Genomic DNA, 23,200 nt, shown 5'->3' with positions numbered 1-23,200 from the left:
ATATATATATACATATACATATACATATTTCTCTGTTCTAGGAATTCAATTGTTCCAATAGATAATTGCTTTCTTTCTCCATTACACTGTTCTTAAGGTCAAAAACTTATGGAAATAATATCTATGATAAAAAAGAGATGTGTTTTATGTTTGTGTATAAAGCTAGAAACAATATTCTAGAGATTATTTCTATAATTCAACTAGAAAGAAGCAGATGCATTCTGTTCTTGGGTAGCATCTGTATGGTTATAATATCTACTATGAGGATTGTTTTTTTATTATCTTTCAAGAAACACAGATAACCTTTATACAAATTTCACAGTTTATAATGCATATGTTTCATATACCAGATGTTATAGGTAAATATCTCATAAGAATCCCTCATTCCAAATTATTTTACCTCACATTTTACCTATCTGCCATTCATATTAATATGATTCCTTTTTCATTTAAGTACATGGTATGTAGAGTTTCCTTTAACCTTTTACATTCTGTATACTGTGATTTAAAGAAGTTATTGTAGGTAGTTCTGGTTTCTGAGGTAAATTCAAACCAAAACACTTTATTGCCCTCAAATTATGAAGAAATAGATAGCAAGGATACTAACCCAAATGGCAGAAATAAACTACTTTTTTTGAGTTCGAAAATACAAGAATTCACACTTACATGATAAACTTGGGTATTAAAACTCATCAATAAGAGATTACGCACCAGAAGCATGTTTTCTTACTTTCTATTGTAATTTACTTACAACACAAAACACATAAACATACAGCTAAATATTTGTAAAACATAAAGACCAGTATTCTTTCCACTTCTGCATTTTCAAATGAGATCTAAGGTTCATATAGCTCAAATAACCACTGGTGTATCTTTCAAACACTGCAAAACTGACTCTTAAGTCAGACTCTAGTTTTTAAAAGTATTGAAAATATAGGTTTGGGATGGCAAAGGCTTAAAGAGCAGCTAGCTTAAAAATCAATAAATTGAATGAAGAATGATAACTAAATTACAGGCACCATGTTTTTACATATATTTAAAATGTATCTATTATGAAAATCTTTCGGGAGAAAAATCTTTCAAGTTCTGTAGAGCCAAACTGGCTTTCTTCATTAATGACTAAAATACATATTCAGTCAATGAAATATCCTATAGATCTTATAAATTCTAATTGCTATCAATAACTTCTGATGGTCACATAAATCATCAACCCTAACATGAGTAGACATAGGGAAGAATAATTTAAATATCTAAATCAGAGTTTTATAAAATCTTAAGAAAATACAGAGGAAATAAATGAGCCTAAATAAAAGAAATTATTTTTTTCTGACTCTGAGGATGTCATGTCTATTAACATATGGGGTTTTATTTTTTTTTCATGTAATATGGTATCTCTGAAAATTTTGGTTATAATGTCTTTCACGTTTTAATATAGTTATATATATATATATATATAATTTTATGTTGGTTAGAAACTCCTAGGTCTAACTCACACTATCTCAGTGTTAGATTCTTAATTCTCTGACTCCTTTGGGCACACAACAAAATATTAATTTAATTTTTTAAAAGTAGATACATAAAACAAGTTCCTAAAACTGGACTTTTATAGCTATTCTTGGAAAGGGATAAAGAAAATAAATTAATTCACTCTTTTAACCAGCATTATGACACATTAACCTCTGACCCATAAGATAGAAATTTAAAATTCTGGATTTGGGATTAGTTTCCTTAAAATATAGCATTATAAAATTAATTTGTATAAAATTTAGTTTTCCCAAGAGAGACAAAAGGATGTTTTACCAAAAATAAATGATATCCTGGAATAGCGTACTTAAAAAATGTCATGAACAGGTAGGAGAGATTCAACCTCAGTGTGTGCTTTTGGAAAATTTTGATAGAGAAGTAGGCTAACATCTGATACAGACTGATAGGATTATGCTTGTTCACTAAGACCCATTTAATGTTTATTTCTAAATAGCCATTGTTTTCATATTCTATGAAGAAATAAGGTTGTATGTAAGAAACTGTCAATGGCATTCTTTAAAAGTCTTATAGAAATATATTTTATGTTGTTTATTCTGTTTATATCTTAGATCAACTGTGTTTTATTTAACTTATTTAACTTACATGCTTATCTTTTATAATAATTACTATAAATTTTTTAGACTTCCTCAGCATAGTTAACAAAATGGTAATTAATATTTGTCTTTTTATAATAATTCCTTTAATGTATTTTTACACAATATATTTTTTCAAATGTACTAAAGGCATATGTGATAGCACCTGTTAAAATATGGTTTGTTGTTACATCAGTTTGGACATGTCCAGATATTATGTCCTCAAGAGTCTACAACTATGTTATATCAAGCCTTTAATGCATATAATAAAAGCCAGCAAATGAGATCGTTTGTTTATATATAAGATGAAGGCAAAAAAACTCAGCATCTAGCTTTTTGTGTTGATTATTTACCTGTGGTCCTAAGGGCACCATTCCTCTTGGAGGAGTCATTCTCTGCATTGGCCCACCCATATTTGGATGTCCTTAAAAAAAAAAAAAAAGGTATGACGATATTAGCAATGAGTGCTAAGCCAGGAGACTGTAGCCTCTTCTCTGCTTGGTGTTAAATCTTACTTACTAAGGGACTGGGTCATAGACTTCAGCTCATCTTGGCTTCCATGGCTACTTTTCTGCCTCTTATGACTACTTGCCCACACTCTTTCATTGAGATTGAATTTTTCTTCCTTCTCTGTGCTGAAATACATCTCTCATACCACTTGCTCCTTTTACCTTGGAACAGTGTAATAGAGCCATACGTATCTGTGGTACCTAAATATCTCTGTCGGAAGGACCTGATTATTGATTTGTTAAATTAATCAAGCCATTGGTTGCTTAGCACCCTCTTTTCCTCCTGCTCATCTTTCAGATGGACTAACCTATCTGAAAAAGGCAGAAGAAATCCTAAGGGATATAATCATTTTAATTCCCACTTGTTAGAAGTTATATAAAAGGTTTTAGAAGTTATTAGTTAAAATGTGGATATTTAGATATTTAATACCTCAGTTTCTTATGTTATCATCACCCTCATATCATGCATAATTAAGAGTTAGTTGAGGAGCGCCTGGTTGGCTCAGTTGGTTAAGCGTCTGCCTTCTGCTCAGGTTGTGATCTCAGGGTCCTGAGATAGAGCCCAGCGTCAGGCTCCCTGCTCAGCGGGGAGTCTGCATCTCCCTCTCCCCGCCTCCCGTTCATGCTCTCTCTCTCTCTCAAATAAATAAATGAAATCTTAAAAAAAAAGAGTTAGTTGAAAATATAACTCATCTGGCCACATTACCTGCAAAAATGCAACTGGTATAATTATGGAAGATTTATACAAATACAATTGTCCTTAAAAAATAAAGTATTTGAGATTCTGCATTCAATTTCACGTTTATTTTAAAGTTGTCACCTTGTTGTCGAGTTGGGTCCATTCCACTTGGAAGTAATGGCTGACTTCCTGGGACACCTCCAAGTGCCTAGGTTATTTAGTAAAACAAAACAAAACAAAATATTCTGAATATTTGCAAAATAAGTGCTTTAACAATTCTCTTTTAAAATTCCTATAATTACCGAATGCATTCAGTATTTCACCAGATTTCTTATATTTCACATTAATTTATAAATTTTAAGGCTCTACATACCTAGTATAAGTTCTTAGTTCTAAAAAGATTCTACCTTGCTCAATTTTGTGGTAAATAAAATAAGTTCTTCTTGGAAACAAGAATCTAGGCAAAATTGTCCTATTTCATCCTGAGAAGTATAATGCCTTTCCCTAAAATTAATTTACTATGGGTACTAAAATATCTAATTTTGCTTATTGAATGTAATCGCTGTATTTTCTACAGATTATTTTACTCATTTGGCATTACAATAGCAGCAGGACTAAAATGCCAAGGGGCCAATAAATTTTTTGTTGTTGTTACATTTTCCCTAAGAAACCATTTAGAAAAATAATACTCCAATTAAGTTCAAACAGTTTGGCTGCATGGAAAAAAGAGAACTAGAAGGGAAAAAAGGTGGAGTGATTAACAGACAGGGTTTATTTTATGAAGGGTGTGATACTGGATATATCCTGAATCACAAGAGTCTAACAGTTGTCTGAGCAGAACTTAGAGATGGACCAAACTAGAAATGATTTAAACCCGATCCTATAGAGTATACATGTACTCATTCACATGAAGACATAATCCTGACAATTGGCAAGAATTTCTATAAGATTCACTGATTTAACTTAAAGCAGAATAAACTTGTCTACTTAGTGAAAAATTACAAACATTTCAAAAGAAATTTAATAATAAAAAATTTATATGTCCAGATCAGAACTATTTTCTATTCTTTTCTTCGATCTCCTGTTGAGTTCTTAGGTGTTCAGAATGGTTTGATCCCTATCCAGCAGAATTCCTGGGACCAGATGAAATCCAGGTCTCCTACACATCCGCCATCTTGCTCTGGTCCCCCAGATCAGAACTATTTTCTTAATCGTTATCACTTGGATACAGTAGAGAGCTGTCATTTCTCAAGCCATTTTTGTAATTCTTCAATTTTTTCTTCTTACAAGCACACCGAATACACACGCTACTATATGATCTGTTCCCTGCTTATCTTTCCAACGTAATTTCTTGCTGCTGCCCCTAACATTCTAACTTCCAGCCATACCAAACTTCCTTCAGGGTTTTTCAATTCATGAATTTAATCAACAATATCTCAATGCCTACCACTAAAAACAAAAGTAAACTAAAACGAAACAATCTCTCATCTGAAGGAACTCACAGACCTCTATGTGCCTCTTGTTGACATATTTTAGATCTCAGTTTAGGGATCAGTTCCTGGCAAAATTCTTCCATATAACCCCAGGCTGGGATAAGTTTTCCCATTTGTTTTAAAATATATATACATATTTTTTAATTTTAAAACTTACAGAAAAATTATACAAAGCAGTACAAAGGATTCCCATAGACTTTGACATCAATTGCCCAACTGTTAACATTTCACCACACCTGCCCTGAATTACCCTTTCTCCTTCTCTCTATATGCACTTGTTATCATCAATCTTTTTCAGAACCACCTGAGAGCAAGCTGTAGACATTATGCCTCATCACCTCTAAGTACTGCAGAATATAGTTCTCTAAATAAGGATATTCCCATAAATAACCATAACACAACGTTTCCAGACAGGAAATCCACATTGATACAACACTACCATCCAAGCCACAGACCTCATTCGAATTTGCCATTTGTCTCAACAATGTTTCTTTTTACTTTCTGTGACCAGGATCTCATGGAACACATGTTGCATTTAGTGGTTGTATTTCTTCACCCTCGTCCAAGCAGGAATTATTCCTTAGTCTTTCCCTGTCATATCCTCAACAGTTTTAGTCTGGGTCTTCGATTCTACAGGATGATCTTCTGATGCCTTTTCATGACCCACACTCAGGTCCTATTTTCTTAGAAGGGTTCCTGAAGATATCATCACCTCAGAGGCACATGATGCTCACTCATCCCATTACTGGGGATGTTAACCTTTCTCATTGAATTGTGTTGGTGTACACCAGGTCTGTACACCATGGGATCATTACTTTTCCCCTTTGTAATTGATTACTTTTAGTATTAGAGCTATTCCAAGATTGTCAGTATCCCATTCATCATCAATCATTTATCAATCCACCAGCATCCACTGACAACTGCTAAGCACTAGGATAGTTGCCAAATGGAGATATCCCATGTCTATCATTCTATGTGGTGTATTCGGCATATCCGCTGTAAGGAACAACTTTTCTTCCACCCTTCCTTCCTTCCTATTTCAATCAATGGGTTGTAATCTATTATTATCACTTATTTTAATATTCAAATACTCAAGAGTTGGCCAGCGGGAGGCTCTTCAAGCTGGTCCTTATGGTCTTCTGACATGTCTCCATCATATTTTGAACATTTTCTTCCTTGGATGAGATGTTCCAAGTTCATCTCATTATTTTTTTTTTTTAAGATTTTATTTATTTATTTGAGAGAGAGAATGAGAGACAGAGAGCATGAGAGGGAGGAGGGTCAGAGGGAGAAGCAGACTCCCTGCCGAGCAGGGAGCCTGATGCGGGACTCGATCCCGGGACTCCAGGATCATGACCTGAGCCGAAGGCAGTCGCTTAACCAACTGAGCCACCCAGGCGCCCCTCATCTCATTATTTTTTGTAGCCTAGCTCTGAAAACAGACCTTACTCCAAAGGGCCCAGAGCCCTGATTCCCTCTAGTGGAGAACAACATTTAGACATCAAGACCTGAGATATCAGAGTGCTCACTGTAACTTGGGTACACTACTTTTTGGCCCTCTCAGTAGATGTTGCACTAAAAAATCTGTGTATGTACACACATGTGTATATGCACACACATATATATCTATGACTAACTCTATATCTGTGTGTGTGAGGGGGGTATATACACATGCCATAAATTCATATTTCCCAGAACAAAGTCAACAGGTCCAATTCCAGTGTAAAACCTCAGGATTATTTTTAACCTTCTTCTTTTTTATGTTTGTAAATACTTCTCCTATAGTGAGAAACCTGGCTTTCATTGTCTTCAATATCTTTCACCTTTTTGCTCAATATAACAGATCTCCCAACCACAACAACATTTCTTTTTTTTGTCACCTCTGGATGACTCCTTCCTTCCTGAACATCTTAACATGCCAGGGAGGTAAGGCCTGTTTATGTGCTTTTATAGGATTTTATACCTCATTTTCATAGAACTTAAATACAATCACAGCTTATTTTCCTCTCTCCATCTCCAGTAGACTGTAAACTCTGAAGGAGTATGGAACCTATCTGTGCCTATTGGCTCAGATAAATATTTATTGAAGATTTTATTTATTTTATTTGAGAAAGAGAGAGAACATGAGCAGGGATAGGAGTAGAGGGGGAGGGAGAGGGTGAGGGAAAAAAATCTCAAGCAGACTCCACACTGAGTGTGGAGCCTCATGTGGGGCTCAATCTCACAACTCGGAGATCATGACCTGAGCAGAAACTGAGTCAGATGCTTAATGGACCAAGCCACCCAGGCACCCCACAAAAATATAAATCTTTAAAAATACAAGGAGAGGTAGGAAAGGAAAGTGAAATTGAATAGGAATGAAATTAGAAAGTGGACCAACCCAACATTTTAGAATGGGGAGTTTTAAGAAGCAAGAAGTAGTCAACACTGTCAAAAGTTATTTAAAAAATGAATCAGGCGAACTGAAATTATATGACTAATTAGCATTATCTTCAATTGTGAGTCTGGAATTCTTGCTTTTTGAGCTCTGCAAGTGGTTAAAGTTTTATACTCCGGACTTAGAATCTGAATTTCTAACTCTTATTAAGGGCATCATGTTTTATTCCTGGAAATAATTTTCTTCATAATTTTACTTTTTCCTGTTTATCTTGGAATATCAAAACAGTTGACAAAGTCTTTTAGTTTCTATTCATCACTTAAAAATACAGCATAATCTCATAGAAATGATGATTAATATCAAGTTGTCATTCAAAAACAGTGTCCTTTTTCTAAATCGAACTCTTTGGCCATCAGTGTTTATCTTTTGGTAGGTCAGAACTCTAACTTTTAAAAGATTTTTATCAGTCCTGGGATTACCAGATGATTGTTTTGCCCACTAACAAGCCCATAATCGCTACATTCCTTAAAAGTTTAACATCAGGAAAAATAAATTTATATATCTTGTGGGTTGATATTATCTTCATATTTTTAATATGCTAATCACATTCCATTCAGACTTGTATAACTAGTCACAAATTTTGACATACATTCTTTGTTCTATAAAAGATCTTCACCGTGACAGAGAAAATAACACTAATGATGAGGGCACTTAATGATAACAAACATAAAATCAACAATAATATATACCTGTGGCTCATTATATTTATTATTTCACTCAGTGCTTACAACAATCTCATGAGGTTGTTATTATTATTATTACTAATCCTTCCTGATGATGAGAAACAGGTTTAATACAGTAGTTCGCCCTTATCCACAGTTTCACTTTCCGTAGTTTCAGTTACCCATGCTATACCACAGTCCTGAAACAGATGATACCTCTTTTGACGTATTGTCAGGTCAAGAGCAGCCTTAAGCTTTGTCATGATGCCTACGTCATTCACATCATGTCATCGCATCACATAGGCATCTTATGTTCTCACATCATCATAAGAAGAAAAGTTAGTGCAGTACAGTAAGATATTTTGAGAGAGAAATAGCTGCATTCACATAACTTTTACAGTTTATTGTTGTAATTGTTCTATTTTATTACTAATTATTATTGTTAATCTCTTACTGTGCCTAATTTATAAACTAAACTTTATCATAGAAATGTATGCATAGGAAAAAAACATGGCCTATATAGAATTAGGTACTATCTGTGGTTTTCAGGCATCCACTGGAGGTCTTGGAATATATCCTCCACAGATAAGGGGGGGACTACTGCTTGTAAATAATTTGTTAATTTATTGATGATTATACTATTGGTAAGTAGCAGAGCCAAGGCTTCAAATCTGGTCAACATATTCCAAAAGTTCTAAATATAAGCCTTAACTCCTAGGATTTAAAATAAACGAAATAATATGAAATTTTATTTAAACAGAAACATGTGGAGAAATGTCTTGCTTCTTAAAAAAATTAGTTCACAAAGGATTCATCATATGATTCCAGTGGTAAGCCCCTCTAGGAACTTAAGATTCTGGTACATATTTCCTTGAATACCGATACCTATATTGCCTCCTCAGAGAGAGTAAAGGCTCACTGATGATGAAAAAAATACTGACTTTATCGTTGCTTTTATGATATAATTCAGTTAATAATTTCGACCTACCAACGTTTTGGATGGGCCCCCTCACAATTATATAAAGTGAAGTAGAATCACCTAATTAAGAAAGCTTAAAAGTAGAGAGGATTTTAGAAATAATTGAGTCCATTCTCATTTTACTGGTAAGAAAATCAAGGCCCAGAAAGGTTAAGTGACTTGCTCAAAGTCATGCATTGCTGGGCATTCCTGGCATTTGGACCTAAGATGCTTGACACAAATGAGGTCCTTTCAAGAATATCAGTCATTTTTTTTTCCTGCAAAAAGGCACTATTCATAAAAAAGATATTAAAATGCAGAAATGTTACAGTCAGTATAGGAAAACATTTGTCTTCAAAGCACAACTCACCATTTGACATATATTTATTTATTTCTCTTTTGTCTATATCTCAACTACTGCAAGTACACTATCCAATATACTAGCTCTTTGCTGCATGCCGCCATTTAAATTAAAATTAATAAAGTTAAAAAAAGTTCTATTGGGTAGTGCTGAATTAGAATGCCAGCTCCACAGGAAGAGGGATTCTCATTAGTTTGTTGACATATGCCTACAAGTAGAATGGTGCCTGACACATAGTAAAACTCAACAAATATGTGCTGAATGATTGAATATTTTTGAGAGAGATTTTGTATAGCCCAATGCAGTTTCCTATCAAATACATGGCAATGGACTTTTTTTTACTTATATCCAAAAAGGGAATATCTGTGATAAAAATGTTATAAGATAATAAGATATGTTTTGGCAAAAGAAGTAAACATTGTATCAAAAAGTTCTACATACATAACTTGAGCAAGATTGCACAGCATTTACTATGTTCAGTTTTCTTGGTTTGGGAAGGAGAATGAATTTCTTTTGTGCCAGACATTTTGAATTTGTTAATTTCCTATGTTCTACAAAGGTAGAAATTGGAAAGGGCCTATATCCCAGGATACACTCATAATTCAAAATTATAAGAAAATAATACGTTTTTTAATTTTTTCAAATAATAATCTAAATATATTAGTAGTGTAATTATTATAATAAAGAAATGCGAAGATCTCAATGAAGAAAGGGATATTCTGAACTGACCAAAAAAATTACTTTATGTTTTCATTATTAATCACTAATTTATATTAGACTTGTGCAACATTTAATTTTTAAAGCTAGAGATTTACTATAGTCATCCTTAAAATTTCAGCTATAGGACTCCTATTATTTATTCAATGTAGAACATACTTCTCTTAATGCAGCTGAGGTCTAATGTTCTTACATTGATATCATTAAATAAAAGTAAAATTCTACATGTGGAAAACTTTACCAAGACAAAATTATTGGGAAAGGACATGCTAAATGGCATTTATCCTGAAAAGAGAACATAAAGTGTACTTTAAAATATAGGTACCTTGTTATAGGAATATGTAAACTTATTTTCAGTGTATGAGTAAACATCCCAACAACGTTTTTTCTGCTCAAATGCCTATTGGTATTTTCCCTATGTGAAAAGCAATGAAGAAAAATCCTTTTTAAGATTTGCCTATCCTTAGCATCCACTATGTTTTTCCTTTTATCATGTAAGATCTATATATTCAATATTAATGAAGGATAATCTTATATATTGAATAACCAGAAGAATAAAATATCTGTACTTTTATTTACCTATTCTATAATTAACCAATAATATCTTCTTCTAATCACAAATGAAATACTGGTTCGATGCAAATTTTAAAATGCAGAAATAAAAAAAGAAATCATTCATAATTCTATTATCCAGAAATAAAGGACATAGTCTTTATGGTCTTTGACAAATGTGTGTATGTGTGTGTGGCGAGCTGGGGAAACTGAGTTTGTACAGTGATATATAAAAGGTGATATACTACATGTGCTTTGTGACTTCTTTATAGCTGGTAATAGATCATAAACATTTTATCCCATCAAAAATTTAATTCTATAACATGCCTTTTAGTAGCTGCATACTATTTCACCATTTGATTCATCATCACGTATTTAACTACTCAACTACTATTACCTTCGAGACTTTCAGTAGAATGGTCAGATGCAGTGTGTTTTTAGAATACCAATATCAGCTTTAGAATATAAAATGGTCAACAGCATCAACCACGTCACATACCTGTTTACAGAGTTTCAGGAATGGTCAGAAATAAAGGATAAACTAAAAATTCTATGGAATCAATAAATCAGTAGTTTATTCTTGGTGTCACTCATTAACAGTCTCTATTTCTGGCTGCCTCGGTTTCCTCAGCATAGTGTTGAATAAACACTGTGAACTTTTCTGATTAAACTTTTATCTAAGAGAAGGATAAAGACTTGTTCTCCTCCAGGTTCTGGATGCTGCAACACCAATGACCTATTCTGACAGTTGAGCTAATTTCAGTGTAAAACTGTATAGTCAAATATATTTTTTGGACTTAATTTCTATGTTTCATATGTTTTTATATATATTTATTCTTTGCAGTATATTTTGCACTATATGCTGCAAATATTATTTGCAATATATTCTTTGTATATTTTTGTAATTCTACTTTTCTTCCATTTTTTAGAGACCATTACCCCTTCCTATATTTTTTTTGGTAGAGTGATATTATACCATCTTCCAAATACCCAGTCCTATAAATATACAACTAGTATAAACCATTGTGAATTTAGTCTAGAACCATAAAAACCATCTCAGGAGAACTTAAAATCTACAGTCTAATCATTAGAAATTATAAATTCTGAAAAATCTGTTTATTAAAGGAATATCTTTTACATATTCAAAATGATTATTTAATACCCCTGGAGAGTATTTCACTTTTTATTTTCTTAGATACAATCTATCAGAAAAACAAATTTTAATTAGTTTATGATCATTCTAAATGAAGATGAAATAAAAAAATACTTAACATATTTGTGTTGTTTTTATATGCAAGATTCCAATTAATCATCAAAAATAGTTTTTCCAATTCTACTTTAATGACTACATGATAAAATTGAAGAAACATTCTGTTGCTTGAAAAGGTCATGATCCTAAATAGGTTAAACATTTCCTAAAACAATATGTTTACACTATTAACACAATTAATTTGCTCAGAAAATTCTTTTTAAAAATAGTATAAATGTAAATTATTATACATTAGAAAGACAGATGCTTGAATTAATAAAGTTTAACTATATAAAGTGTGTGTGGGGGGGGATGAGTGGACAAAAAGAGCCACTCAAACAAGAGTATAATTATTTTAAAATATACTTAGGTAAAGACTGTTTAAAATTCTTGAGGAAAAAGAGCCTGAATCATATTCTTTCTTACCTTTAAAATTTTAATTGCCTCTTTTAAAAATCCAAAGGCATCATGTACTTGCTCTTAAAAAAGTTTCAAACAATCTAGATTTACCACAACCCATTCTTCTTCCACAAAGTGTGTTTTCCATTTTATGAGTCTCAGTAGATATGGAACCCAGCATTGTATTTACACATGGCAGGCATTTCAACGTCAAATGGATCCAATTCCAATAATCCCATCAGATTTTCATCATTGATATGGAATATATGGAGCCAAAAAATTTTAGTAACACACTTGCTACAAGAAACTCACATTTCCCTAATTCAGATGTTCAGGAACCTCTTAGATCTAAGTAACATACAAAGCTATGGATGGGGTATCTGAAACATCATGAAGACTCCAATGAAAGATACAACTTTCCATCGTTTAGAAGGAAATTCTAAAAACTCAGGCACCTACATAAGTAGATCTGACTGTTAATATACACAGGTTCACCCACAGAGAAAATAAAATTCCCATATGTTGGAAACACTTGGCATCTGTGCACTTCCTTTTCCTATTTCATGCCATGTTTCCCTGGCCCTACGTACTGAATGCAGATTGGGTTTGAAGGGAAAAGCTCCTCCAGTTGCTAATGTGAGGACTCCCAGCACTATAACCATGAGAGGATCCAGCACTGCTGCCTGTTTAACGTTCTCCCTTGGGGGTGGATGTGGGTGCCGGCATCCTTGCTGTGCACGAGAAGCAGAGAATACCAGCAAACTGGGACACTTCAAGGACACTGCATAATTTCAGCAAGAGTTAGGAGAGGAGAAGCAGAACTCTGTTGCTATCAAATATGCTAGGAAGCGCAACTTTCTTGTTACATTTTTGGTCAGGAAGGAAGTTTAGATAGAAAGAGAGTAAGAATGAGAAAGAATTTACTGGAATAACAGGGCTTACTTTAGATCTTGGAAAATGCTGAGACATACAATAACAGAATTAAAGGAAGTAACAAAACAATTACTCGACATAAATATTCCATAAGATTAAGCATTTAATTTCTTCTTGTGTTATATAAATGTACATTTTCTGTATCTTAAAACTAAATTATAAACTCCTTGCAAGTAAAAATTGTGCTTTATTGTCTTCAGCTAATAAATATTTCTGACATTGATAAAAAAAACTATGTAAGAATAAAAGCTTATGAAATCTCAGAGAGCTCTAGTAGGTAAAAAGAACTGGAAGATCTATTGCTAACGATTTACTTATTAATAGATCTAACCCTTCTAGAAGCAGCTAATTATATTCTCTATATATCATTATAACTGGGGAAAACTGATAGGAGTATTATAACCATGATATTGAAACCATATTATATAAAAATAAAGCAAAGTATGTTCATAGAAAATTTTATTGTCCTCTTTTAAATAACCGTGTTTAGCATTTACCAAAATTATATATATACACATACACAATTAGGTTCAAGGTATATGGTAGACTTCAAGGCTCAGCAAACTTTTTTCTGTAAAGATCCAGATAGTAAGTATTTGAGGGTTACAGTCTACATATGGTCTCCACCATGACCATTCAAATCTACTGCAGTGTAAAAGAAGTCACAGACAATATGTAAATGAATGAGTGTTGCTGTTTTCCAATCAAATTTTATTTACAAAAACAGTCAGCCAACATATGGACAGTAGTTTGCCAATCCTTGAAGTAGTTTATGTATTACCAGAAGTAGCACTAAATGGGATAGAGAAAGGATAATTTAATATTTTTATAGGAAAAAAATATTCATGACATTTTAAAGGTATTTATTGATTCTTAAAAACAACAACAAAACCCATTGACTTAAGTAGCACATGAATCTTACCTGGTTAGGTATCCTCAGTGGGGGCCTTGGACCTCCAGGGTACCGAGGTGACATAAAAGGCTATTGAAATAAAACAAATAAATAAACAAAACAAAACAAAAAAACAGCACAATGTAAAATACGGATCTGAAAATAAACTGTTTTAAAGAATTTTCTAATTATACAAAGCATAAATCAACTTATTTCCCCATGTGGTTGCTTTCAGGAGAATAAACGCTTTTAAGAAAAAACACCATCCAATTTTTTATTTTGTAGAATATCTGGAACATTTTCCAAAAAGAATATAAAAACATCAAAGATGACTAAAGTAACTAAAGCAAAAATTTTTTTAAATGTTAATTATTAGGAATTTAGGCAACTGAATCTCAGCAAAGACTTCAGGAATATGCTTATTGGCCATATCATTACATAAATTGGGTTCTGAACATATACTTTGGACTCATTCAGTTTGTTATCAATTTCCTTTAATAATTTTAAAGTTGCTGAATTTCTTCACTTTTTCTTTTATACATGTTTACAATGGCAAAGAAATTTCTTTTCCATAGGTTCTTTATGGTGAAAAGAGCTTTGGCTTTCCTTTTTCAAGTGTTCGTTATAATTCAAAATTGATTATAAATTTTAAGTTGAAATTTCTTTGCATATTTTGAGACTAGCAGGTTATGAGCTGTGTACTTTTAACAAAAGAAAAAAAATTGGTCTTACATTAAAATTCAAGTCAATTTATCTTGTTAGATAAATCACATTCTGCTAAAATGTGCTGACTCTGTCAGTCCAAAAAATCTGAAAAATATCCTAAAAATAACATTTTAATTATTGTCCAATGTTTAGTGGAAGAGTATTTTTGATCACTCAGATTCAGGCATCAAATTTTTCAAAGTATATTCCTAACATTATTCAAAATTCCACTTTTACAGAAAAATTATATAATTTTGATTAATTATGTTACACTATAAAATTTATTATATGTAACATAAGTAAATTATCAACTCTAAATGATGGAATATCATGAAGTAAAATATTAAGAGTGAAGTAATATAAATTAGATCAATTTCACAAAAGCTTGGCAAGCCAAATCTGTAGTACTTTACATAATTAAATTCCACATTTATAACGTATTTTCTATAAACATTTTAGAAACTGAGCGTGTAGTTCTTGGCTACATTTTAAAATTAGGGTTATTTTAAAAAGCAGCATCTGAAAAATACAATCCTAACAAATTTATGCTGTATGAACTGTTTCCATAATATCTTTTGGAAGATTTGACAAACCAACAAGAGGAACTTTAGAGTTAAACAAGCAATTCAGTTTTTTGCTCACTGTGTTCTTACATGTTAGACCATTATTATATGTTTTTCATGTTAATCTTTATGTTAACCAGGAGATCATCTTAAATGGACAGAAACACTGGATTATTCAGGTAATACTGTCACCTCCAACTGATAAAACTTAAGTGAATTTTCCAATTTTAACATTTAAAGAATGTTTAGTTTTCATATATTTGATCAAAATTGTTTCTCTTTATCCTTTCTAGACTCTAAATAGAATTAGTTAGTTAACTATACTGCCAACTAGAAGCTTATCCCAATATTCACACTCCCTCTGCTTTATTTCTAATGACCTAATTTCATTTATGGAACTGCCTTTTAAATTCTGGACTCATTTAAAAAAATTAGTAATTAAATATTGTATCATTGGTCTTGGGATGTTTTTCTTCCTTTCACAAAGTGATATTTTATGACACGTTTATTAATCCAAAGTATATCAATTTAGTTTTTGAAACATGGAGAAATAAAAATAAACCTATATAAAACTAATAATTCCTGTCTATAAAATTCACTTTGAAATGGAATCCAAGGTAGAAATTATGTTAAAAATATTACTAAATACCAAATGCTGAGATAAACATTGAGATGGACCTTATTTGAAACAGAATATTTGAGATTTGCATATTCCTCTGAATGTAAAATGATGTTTTCAGTGTTAATATAATGGACTATCTGAAAAGAGAAATTTCTCTAATCGATGGTACTGTGAATAAAGGTATTTTAATGGGATTGTCATACTCTCCTATCTGACTGTGAGGAACCATCAAGGGACTACTGAGAGGGAGAGGCAGAGCATGTGGTAGCTGGGAAGCTATAGACTTCTATAGAGGAAGGTTGGGAGAGAAAAAGATTCTCACTTTAGTTAATTTATTTCCTCTTGTATGCCCTCCTCCAAGTTCAAATGTATGTGTTTTTGGCAAAAAAAAAAAAAAAAAGAAAAAGAAAAGAAAACCACTTTAAAATTCCAATCTGTATCAATCCAATTAAAGGAAAAATGACAAAAATCTAGTTAATTGGGATAAAAATCTACTACTTTTACCTAAAATACAAAGATTGCTATGGGTAAAGCACTTTTGATATAGAATTAGTGCTGCGATAACATAAGCTGTTGCTATTCAGATTGATCCTTACCTTAAGTTACCTAGTTAACCACATAGGTCCTCACTTGCCTACCTGTTGACGTATAGACACAGCAACCGAACCCACAAGAGTGTGCATATTAGCAACTGAGAATATTCAACTAATACTTGTACTTCACCATTCAGAGGCCAATTTCCTTTCAAATACAATTCAAGATATTAAAACTAGTTTAAATTCTTTAGCGGTAAAATACTAATCTAAGAGGTTACCAACTGATAATATAAAGTGTTATCTACTAACAAACATGTCAATACTCTCTGCATTAATAGCTTGGGAAGAACAGGTTCTTCAGAAGAATTTCTGGCTATGAAATACTCTTTATATTTGGGGGGAAAAGTTTCTTTTAATAGTTTGGGCATTAAAATATTTGCCTGAAGGTGTCCTGATGGTGAATCAATATTTTAACTGGAAAAAGCCTTCATCTTGACAAAGCTATTTATAATGTGTGTGAAAAAAACATTTGACCGGGAGTCAGGGCCTGGGTTCTAGTTTTGCAATAACACTAATTAGCAGAGGGGCCCAGGGCTAAACAAACCTTTCAGGGCTTTAATTTTCTCAACCATAAAATGAGGGAGTTGGGTTGGATAATCTCTAAAGTCCCTTCGAAAAATGAAAAAAACAAAACAAAACTCCATGATTCTGTGTCTTTGTTAATTATCTCCAGCATTGCCCTTAAGTATACGGATTTGTATACTGTAAATAGCTCTAAGTATTTGAAGTGTGTAGGGGTGGGAATATAGGCATATGCTCCTAACTCACAAACCACTTTTATCAAGGAGCTGGAGAAACGTATTCCCATGCTTTCCAAGGAAAAGGAAAACCTAGTTAAAGAAAAAAAATGATGCACTTTGTTCAGATCAAAGGTCAATCAGAAGAATAAAAAAACCTGAACTTATCAATTAAAAGGTATACTAGCAATTCTTTAATTCAACAAATCTGTGTTCAATACCTACAAAGACACTTCGGGTAAGTCGTTGGACATTTCAGTGAACAATGCAGATAAAAATCACTGCCCTCTGATTAGGATTTTTTAAGGTTCCAGTCTTGTAATTAATAGGAGAAACAATTTTCTGGAAAAACTGTTTTTTCTATCAGTCCACTAATTTGAAGAAATAGAATGTTCTCTTCACCAAATGGTAAGTATCAATGAAAACCCACAGAAAATAATATTTCAATCTGGTGCCTTCCCTCGGAAGGCATAATTACATCACCCTGACTTGATAGAACATGTGTTGCTATGAAGGAATGAAAATCAAGGCTATGCTTTGATTTTGGAAAAAAGTTTTCCAAATTAGGCAAAACTCACAGAGTCAGGTTCTTTATAACACAAGATAAAGTGAGTAGCAATGTTAGTATTCTGACATATGGAAACTACATTTATAGGCATAAATTCTCCTTTCTACATGTTTCAGCTATCTGCCCCCCCCCAAAAAATGGGATAACCCAAAGTGAAAGGAATAAAAACATATACAAAGCCTGAGAATTCAATAAAATTTGGTGACTAAATGAAGGAGGAAAAAAATTCTAATAGAAATACAAACCAAATGTCCATCTCATTTCCTCTAAGTAGTCTTTTAGAGAAAAGATCATACTATTTAGAATCATAATTTATTTCAGAATGAATGTCATTCAATCTTAAAGGATTATTATTTTCCATTATATCAAGAATTATTCATAGAATTTTAAACTTCTGCTTCCCTCAAAGAGAGATTTTCTTTTATTCTTTGCCCTTTCTGCTAGTGGAAGGTAGTCTGTCTCTTCTTATTTGATCTTTCATAAACCCTTAGTGCTTTATCTCAATTCCCTAAGAATTAGAAGGAATCAGCCCTTTCTCTTTCCTCACGCTAGTTGAAGTTATATTGCTCAGCATGATTCTTCCCTTCTCTGAAGATCCAAATGTTCCCAATGGAATTGTTTTATAAATAATTTACCCATCCTGAGAAATAAGAAAATAGAAGTGAAGGCTGTAGAAATACAGGATAGAAGAGGAAAACTAAGGACATTAGTGACAAGATTTGACAATGCACTGGATATATGGAATGAGAGAAAGAGAGGAATCAAAGATAAATCCCAATTTCTGGCTTGAGGTTATGCTTTTACAGAAGTGGGGAAGATCCAAGGTTTAAGTGACTACCTGTAATCTGACTTCTGGGCTAGACTGGGAGCTTCTCGCAGGCTGGTACCATAGCATCTAATGTGGTATTTAGTGCATAGTAGGCATTCAGCACATTTTTTAAGTGAATAAGGAAATCTGTGGTATCACTATGTAAAAGGAGAATAAGACAAGCACAGAGCTCGAATATTTCAGTTACGGCTTTACGGGCATTGGGACATGGGAAGAGATTTTCTTCCAATTGTGAACCTTTGTGTTATTGTTGATCCAAGATGAGTTTTGGGGGGACATATATATAAAAATATTTGATTTGTGGGGCACCTGGGTGGCTCAGTCATTAAATATCTGCCTTTTGCTCAGGTCATGATCCCAGGGTCCTGGGATCAAGCCCACATCAGGCTCCCTGCTCCGCGGGAAGCCTGATTCTCCCTCTCCCACTCCTCCTGCTTGTGTTCCCTCTCTCGCTGTGCCTCTCTCTGTCAAATAAATAAATAAAATTTAAAAAAATTTTTTGATTTGTAAAAAAAATAAAATAATATACTCATCCTGAAATTACAGGTGCTAAGAACCATTTTAAGCCCTAACTTCTTTTAATATATATGATCAAACTATACATTTTAATGACACATTGCTCAAATGTTAACTTTAATATTTTCTTTTTAAAAAAATATTTATTTTTTTTAGTATAGCTTTAAGTATATTTGAGTGTAGCTGACATACAGTGTTACATTAATCTCAGGTGTACAACAGTGATTCGACAAGTTTACACATTATGCTATTCACAAGTGCAGCTACCATCAGTCACCGTAATATTTTCTAACATTTTAATTGTTTTTAGAAAACATATAACTATGATTTATCAACACCAGAATATTCTCTGTTTCTTGAGACTACCTGTATTCTCCTTTCTCTGCCAAGCAATTTCTACTAATCTCCCTAGGGACAGTTTAAATGTCACTTCCTCTTTGAAGAATCTCTATAGGCTCCGCTCCTTCGACTTCTTAGCACTTTGTTCATACCATTATCATAGAGGATTCAGTACACTGCAGTATAATGTGTGCCCTGATATGAAGGAAACCCACTTCAGAGGAAAGAACACAAAACCATATCAGAGCAAGAAATTATCTTAATGTCAAGGTAATTAATCCATAAAATAAAACTGGTATTTCTAAGAATCCTTAAAATTGATGCAGCAATATATAAATCAACTTATCTCTCTCTCTCCTTTTTTTTTTTTTAGAGGGAGAAAGTCAGGGTGGGGGGCAGAGGGAGAGAGAGAATCTCAAGCAGGCTCTACACCCAGCGCGGAGCCCCACGCGGGGGTGGATCTCACAACCCTGAGATCATGACCTGAACCGAAATCAGAAGTTGGACACTCAACTGACTGAGTCACCCAGGTACCCAAATCACCTTATATCTTATTTTAAATATTTCAACATGGCTTTAGAAACTCTCTATGTATTTATTTTTAAAGACTATTTTTAAGTAATCTCCACACCCAACGCGGGGCTCAAACTCAACCCCGAGATTAAGAGTTATATGCTCCACCAACTAAGCTAGCCAGGCGCCCCTAGAAACTCTTTAAATATTTGTCTCTGAGAATAAATTGATAATAAAGAAAATTTAAAATCATTAAAAAATAAGTTTCTTTAAAATGCCACTTAAGCATTTTCTACATACTATTTATATACTATATGTAACACATACTATTTTCTATGTACTATATTTTCTTTTATAAGCGCAATTTAGACCAAATCAGTGAAGAAGAGAAGAGTAATACTGATTTCTTTAGAATGGACAAATGTAACATTTAGAAGTTTACTCTTATGAAAGAAGTCTGAGGTATGTTCTAAATAAAAGACAATTTTATGGGACTTATCTAATGTAAAGTAACTGAACTTTTCTGAGGACAAAATTATTCATGTGAAGTTTGCTTCTAATTTTGAAAAATATAGTAACTTTTTAAAATGACTGAAAGAACACAATTACCAAGTTTAAGAAAATATGAACTGACAAAACAATTTAAAAAATGCTCACTTAAAAAATGACTTCCTCACAGAATTACTCAACTGAAGTTTTATAGGTTTTATATTGTACAATTATAATAAAATCTGACTTAAAAATTTTATTTGAATGTGACTTTTGGACATATTTTATAGCAGAAATATACTTTCTAGAGTTTACTAGGTCAACCTCCTTACTATGTAAAAGGGAACCAAGGACCAAATTGCCATCTTAGTTTTCTTATAGAGATAACATCCTGCTACAGTAATAACTTTATGGAATGAAGGCAGGTACACATACTTCATTCTTATTACCAACTGACCATAAATAAATTGCCTGACTTGGCACTTCCTCCTCAGCCCCCCAGCAACTGTGCAACCATTCACTTAATGCAGAATTCTTTACCCTTGCTACTACTCAACCAGGAAAAGCTGAAAAGGCAGTGGTACTTCAGGTAAGCAAGTTAATTTGTGTATAAAGCACTAATTAGCATGTGCTCTTGATTCACTGAACTAAAAGAAAAATGACAACTGAAATAAAATCAATTTAGTAAGCTTTAGCTCTCTTTTCTTACATATTTTTGGTAGAGTTTTGATAATATATGTTGTCTTTAGTCCACTTAGTAGTGTTTTTAAGTCACACGCCAAAAGGCAATAGAAGATGAGTAGGGAATGGTGAGAAATGGATGTGGTACTATTAGAAGAGTATCATCATTATAATCAAACTGTTCATTATAATCTGATAACTTATAATGAGGTTCATGAGGAAGGAAAGGAAGCAGTTAGCACATTCTAAGAGAGAATGTGCAGAGTTGCATTCATTGAATATTTGGTTGGTTCCATAGCTGGCTCACTGAGTAAGTGAATGAATAATAATGATGGAAGAAAACAGCAAAAGATTGAATAAAGTTTGGTTCTCTTGCATAAAATCTCACCTGACCAACGTGTCTTGTTAAAAATAGGTGATATCTCTTGCTATTGTAAACAGGAAGCCACGGGATTAGCATAGTCTATCTGGTTTGTCTAGTGAGTACATGCTTATCAATTATGTATAGAAGGGAAAATTCTGCTTGCTTCAATAAGATAATTTATATCTTCCAGAGGACCTAATAAAAACAATAAGGAACAAAGTGTCGACCCCAAGAAGATACTGAATTATAATTACAATATCCCTATCAACAACATCTAAGAGACTTTCTCGTGTAGATCACTAATAAGACCTTTACCCTCTCCTACTCCTTTTAGGTTTCTTTTGCTATTTCTGGGGTGTCAGGGTGGACAAAAATGTTTCTTAGTTTTACAAACTGGCAGTATTTAGTAGCCAGTTTTTGGTATAAAAGGATAGTCAGGTTAACTTACATATGATTTGGCAAAACAAAAAAAGAAGTGTGGTATCTTAATCAAATTTTTCCAGAAGCAAAGACCAGCCTTGAGAAGTGCTACGAATTCCTCACTGCAGTTCAGCTCTTAGTCGTCTCCTACAAGTGCCGCACTTACACAAAGCACCCTACCTCATCTTCTTAGACTGCAATCTATTCAGAGAGAGATTCCCTCAGGCATGTTGAAGCTTACATATTTCTTTCCATTAAGAAAAGGCTCAGCATTTGAGTAAGAACATTAAACATTCTGTCTTATCATATTGTCTTTTTTTTTTTTTTAAAGATTTTATTCATTTATTTGACAGAGAGAGACACAGTGAGAAAGGGAACACAAGAACACAAGGGGAGTGCGAGAGGGAGAAGCAGGCTTCCCGCAGAGCAGGGAGCCCGACGCGGGACTCGATCCCAGGACCCTGGGATCATGACCTGAGCCGAAGGCAGACGCTTAACGACTGAGCCACCCAGGCGTCCCTATTGTCTTTAGCCCATAACCATCTCTAGTCCAAAATCTGTAAGAAAATGGTTATTTGCCAAAAAGTAATTTGCTTCCATCACCACTTAGGCAAAAACATAAGATGCAAAGTGACATATAGGCAGAAAAAATACTATATTAATTACATAGAGACCAAATATCTAGCGCACTTGATCTTGTGCAGACATGACTTTAGACAGATTTAATCTTTCTTCTGATATTTTTGATGTACTGTTTAAGCAGACAAAGGGAATAATACACAATTCTGTGACATGAAAATCATTCTAGAACCTTTCAAGGGAAAAATTTCTCCCCAACAAAATTTTTGGAAATGTTAAATATGGCAGGTTCTAATTATTTTTTATAGTCCTAGAAAGGTAATAAAAATATGTTCACTATAAGATTTTACCCAAAGCATAAACATTCCTTTAAACACTAAATATTACCTTTTACTCACTCTGTGTCATTTTTCAGTTAATTCAATTCTCTTTACTGTACAAGATTTTCCTACATAGATCTCTCTCTCTTTTTTTTAAGATTTTATTTATTTATTTGACAGAGAAAGACACAGTGAGAGAGGGAACACAAGCAGGGGAAGTGGGAGAGGGAGAAGCAGGCTTCCCGCCGAGCAGGGAGCCCGACGCGGGGCTCGATCCCAGGACCCTGAGATCATGACCTGAGCCAAAGGCAGATGCTTAAGGACTGAGCCACCCAGGCCCCTCATTTTTTTTTTTTTTTTTAAGAGAGGGAGGTGGGAAGGGGCAGAAGGAGAGGCAGAAG

The 23,200-nt window shown here is 33.2% G+C and overlaps 1 protein-coding gene across 6 annotated transcripts in view; it reads right to left on the bottom strand.

Moving 5' to 3' along the window:
- Positions 1-23,200, bottom strand: part of SSBP2 (single stranded DNA binding protein 2) — a 284,354-nt gene that overhangs the window by 46,569 nt on the left and 214,585 nt on the right. For all 6 annotated transcript variants that reach the window (XM_081826638.1, XM_081826635.1, XM_081826636.1 and 3 more), the window contains 3 exons: positions 13,989-14,048; positions 3,447-3,513; positions 2,471-2,541 (listed from right to left, as the gene is read on the bottom strand). In XM_081826638.1, the coding sequence (XP_081682764.1) occupies positions 2,471-2,541; positions 3,447-3,513; positions 13,989-14,048 (198 nt within the window). The remainder of the gene's footprint in view (positions 1-2,470; positions 2,542-3,446; positions 3,514-13,988; positions 14,049-23,200) is intronic.

The sequence above is a fragment of the Leptonychotes weddellii genome, chromosome 7 (genome assembly GCF_054177405.1).
Source record: "Leptonychotes weddellii isolate Sample4059 chromosome 7, ASM5417740v2, whole genome shotgun sequence".
Classification (NCBI taxonomy): domain Eukaryota; kingdom Metazoa; phylum Chordata; class Mammalia; order Carnivora; family Phocidae; genus Leptonychotes; species Leptonychotes weddellii.
Note: the sequence above shows the minus strand (reverse complement) of the source record. Positions and strands in the feature narration are given on the sequence as shown.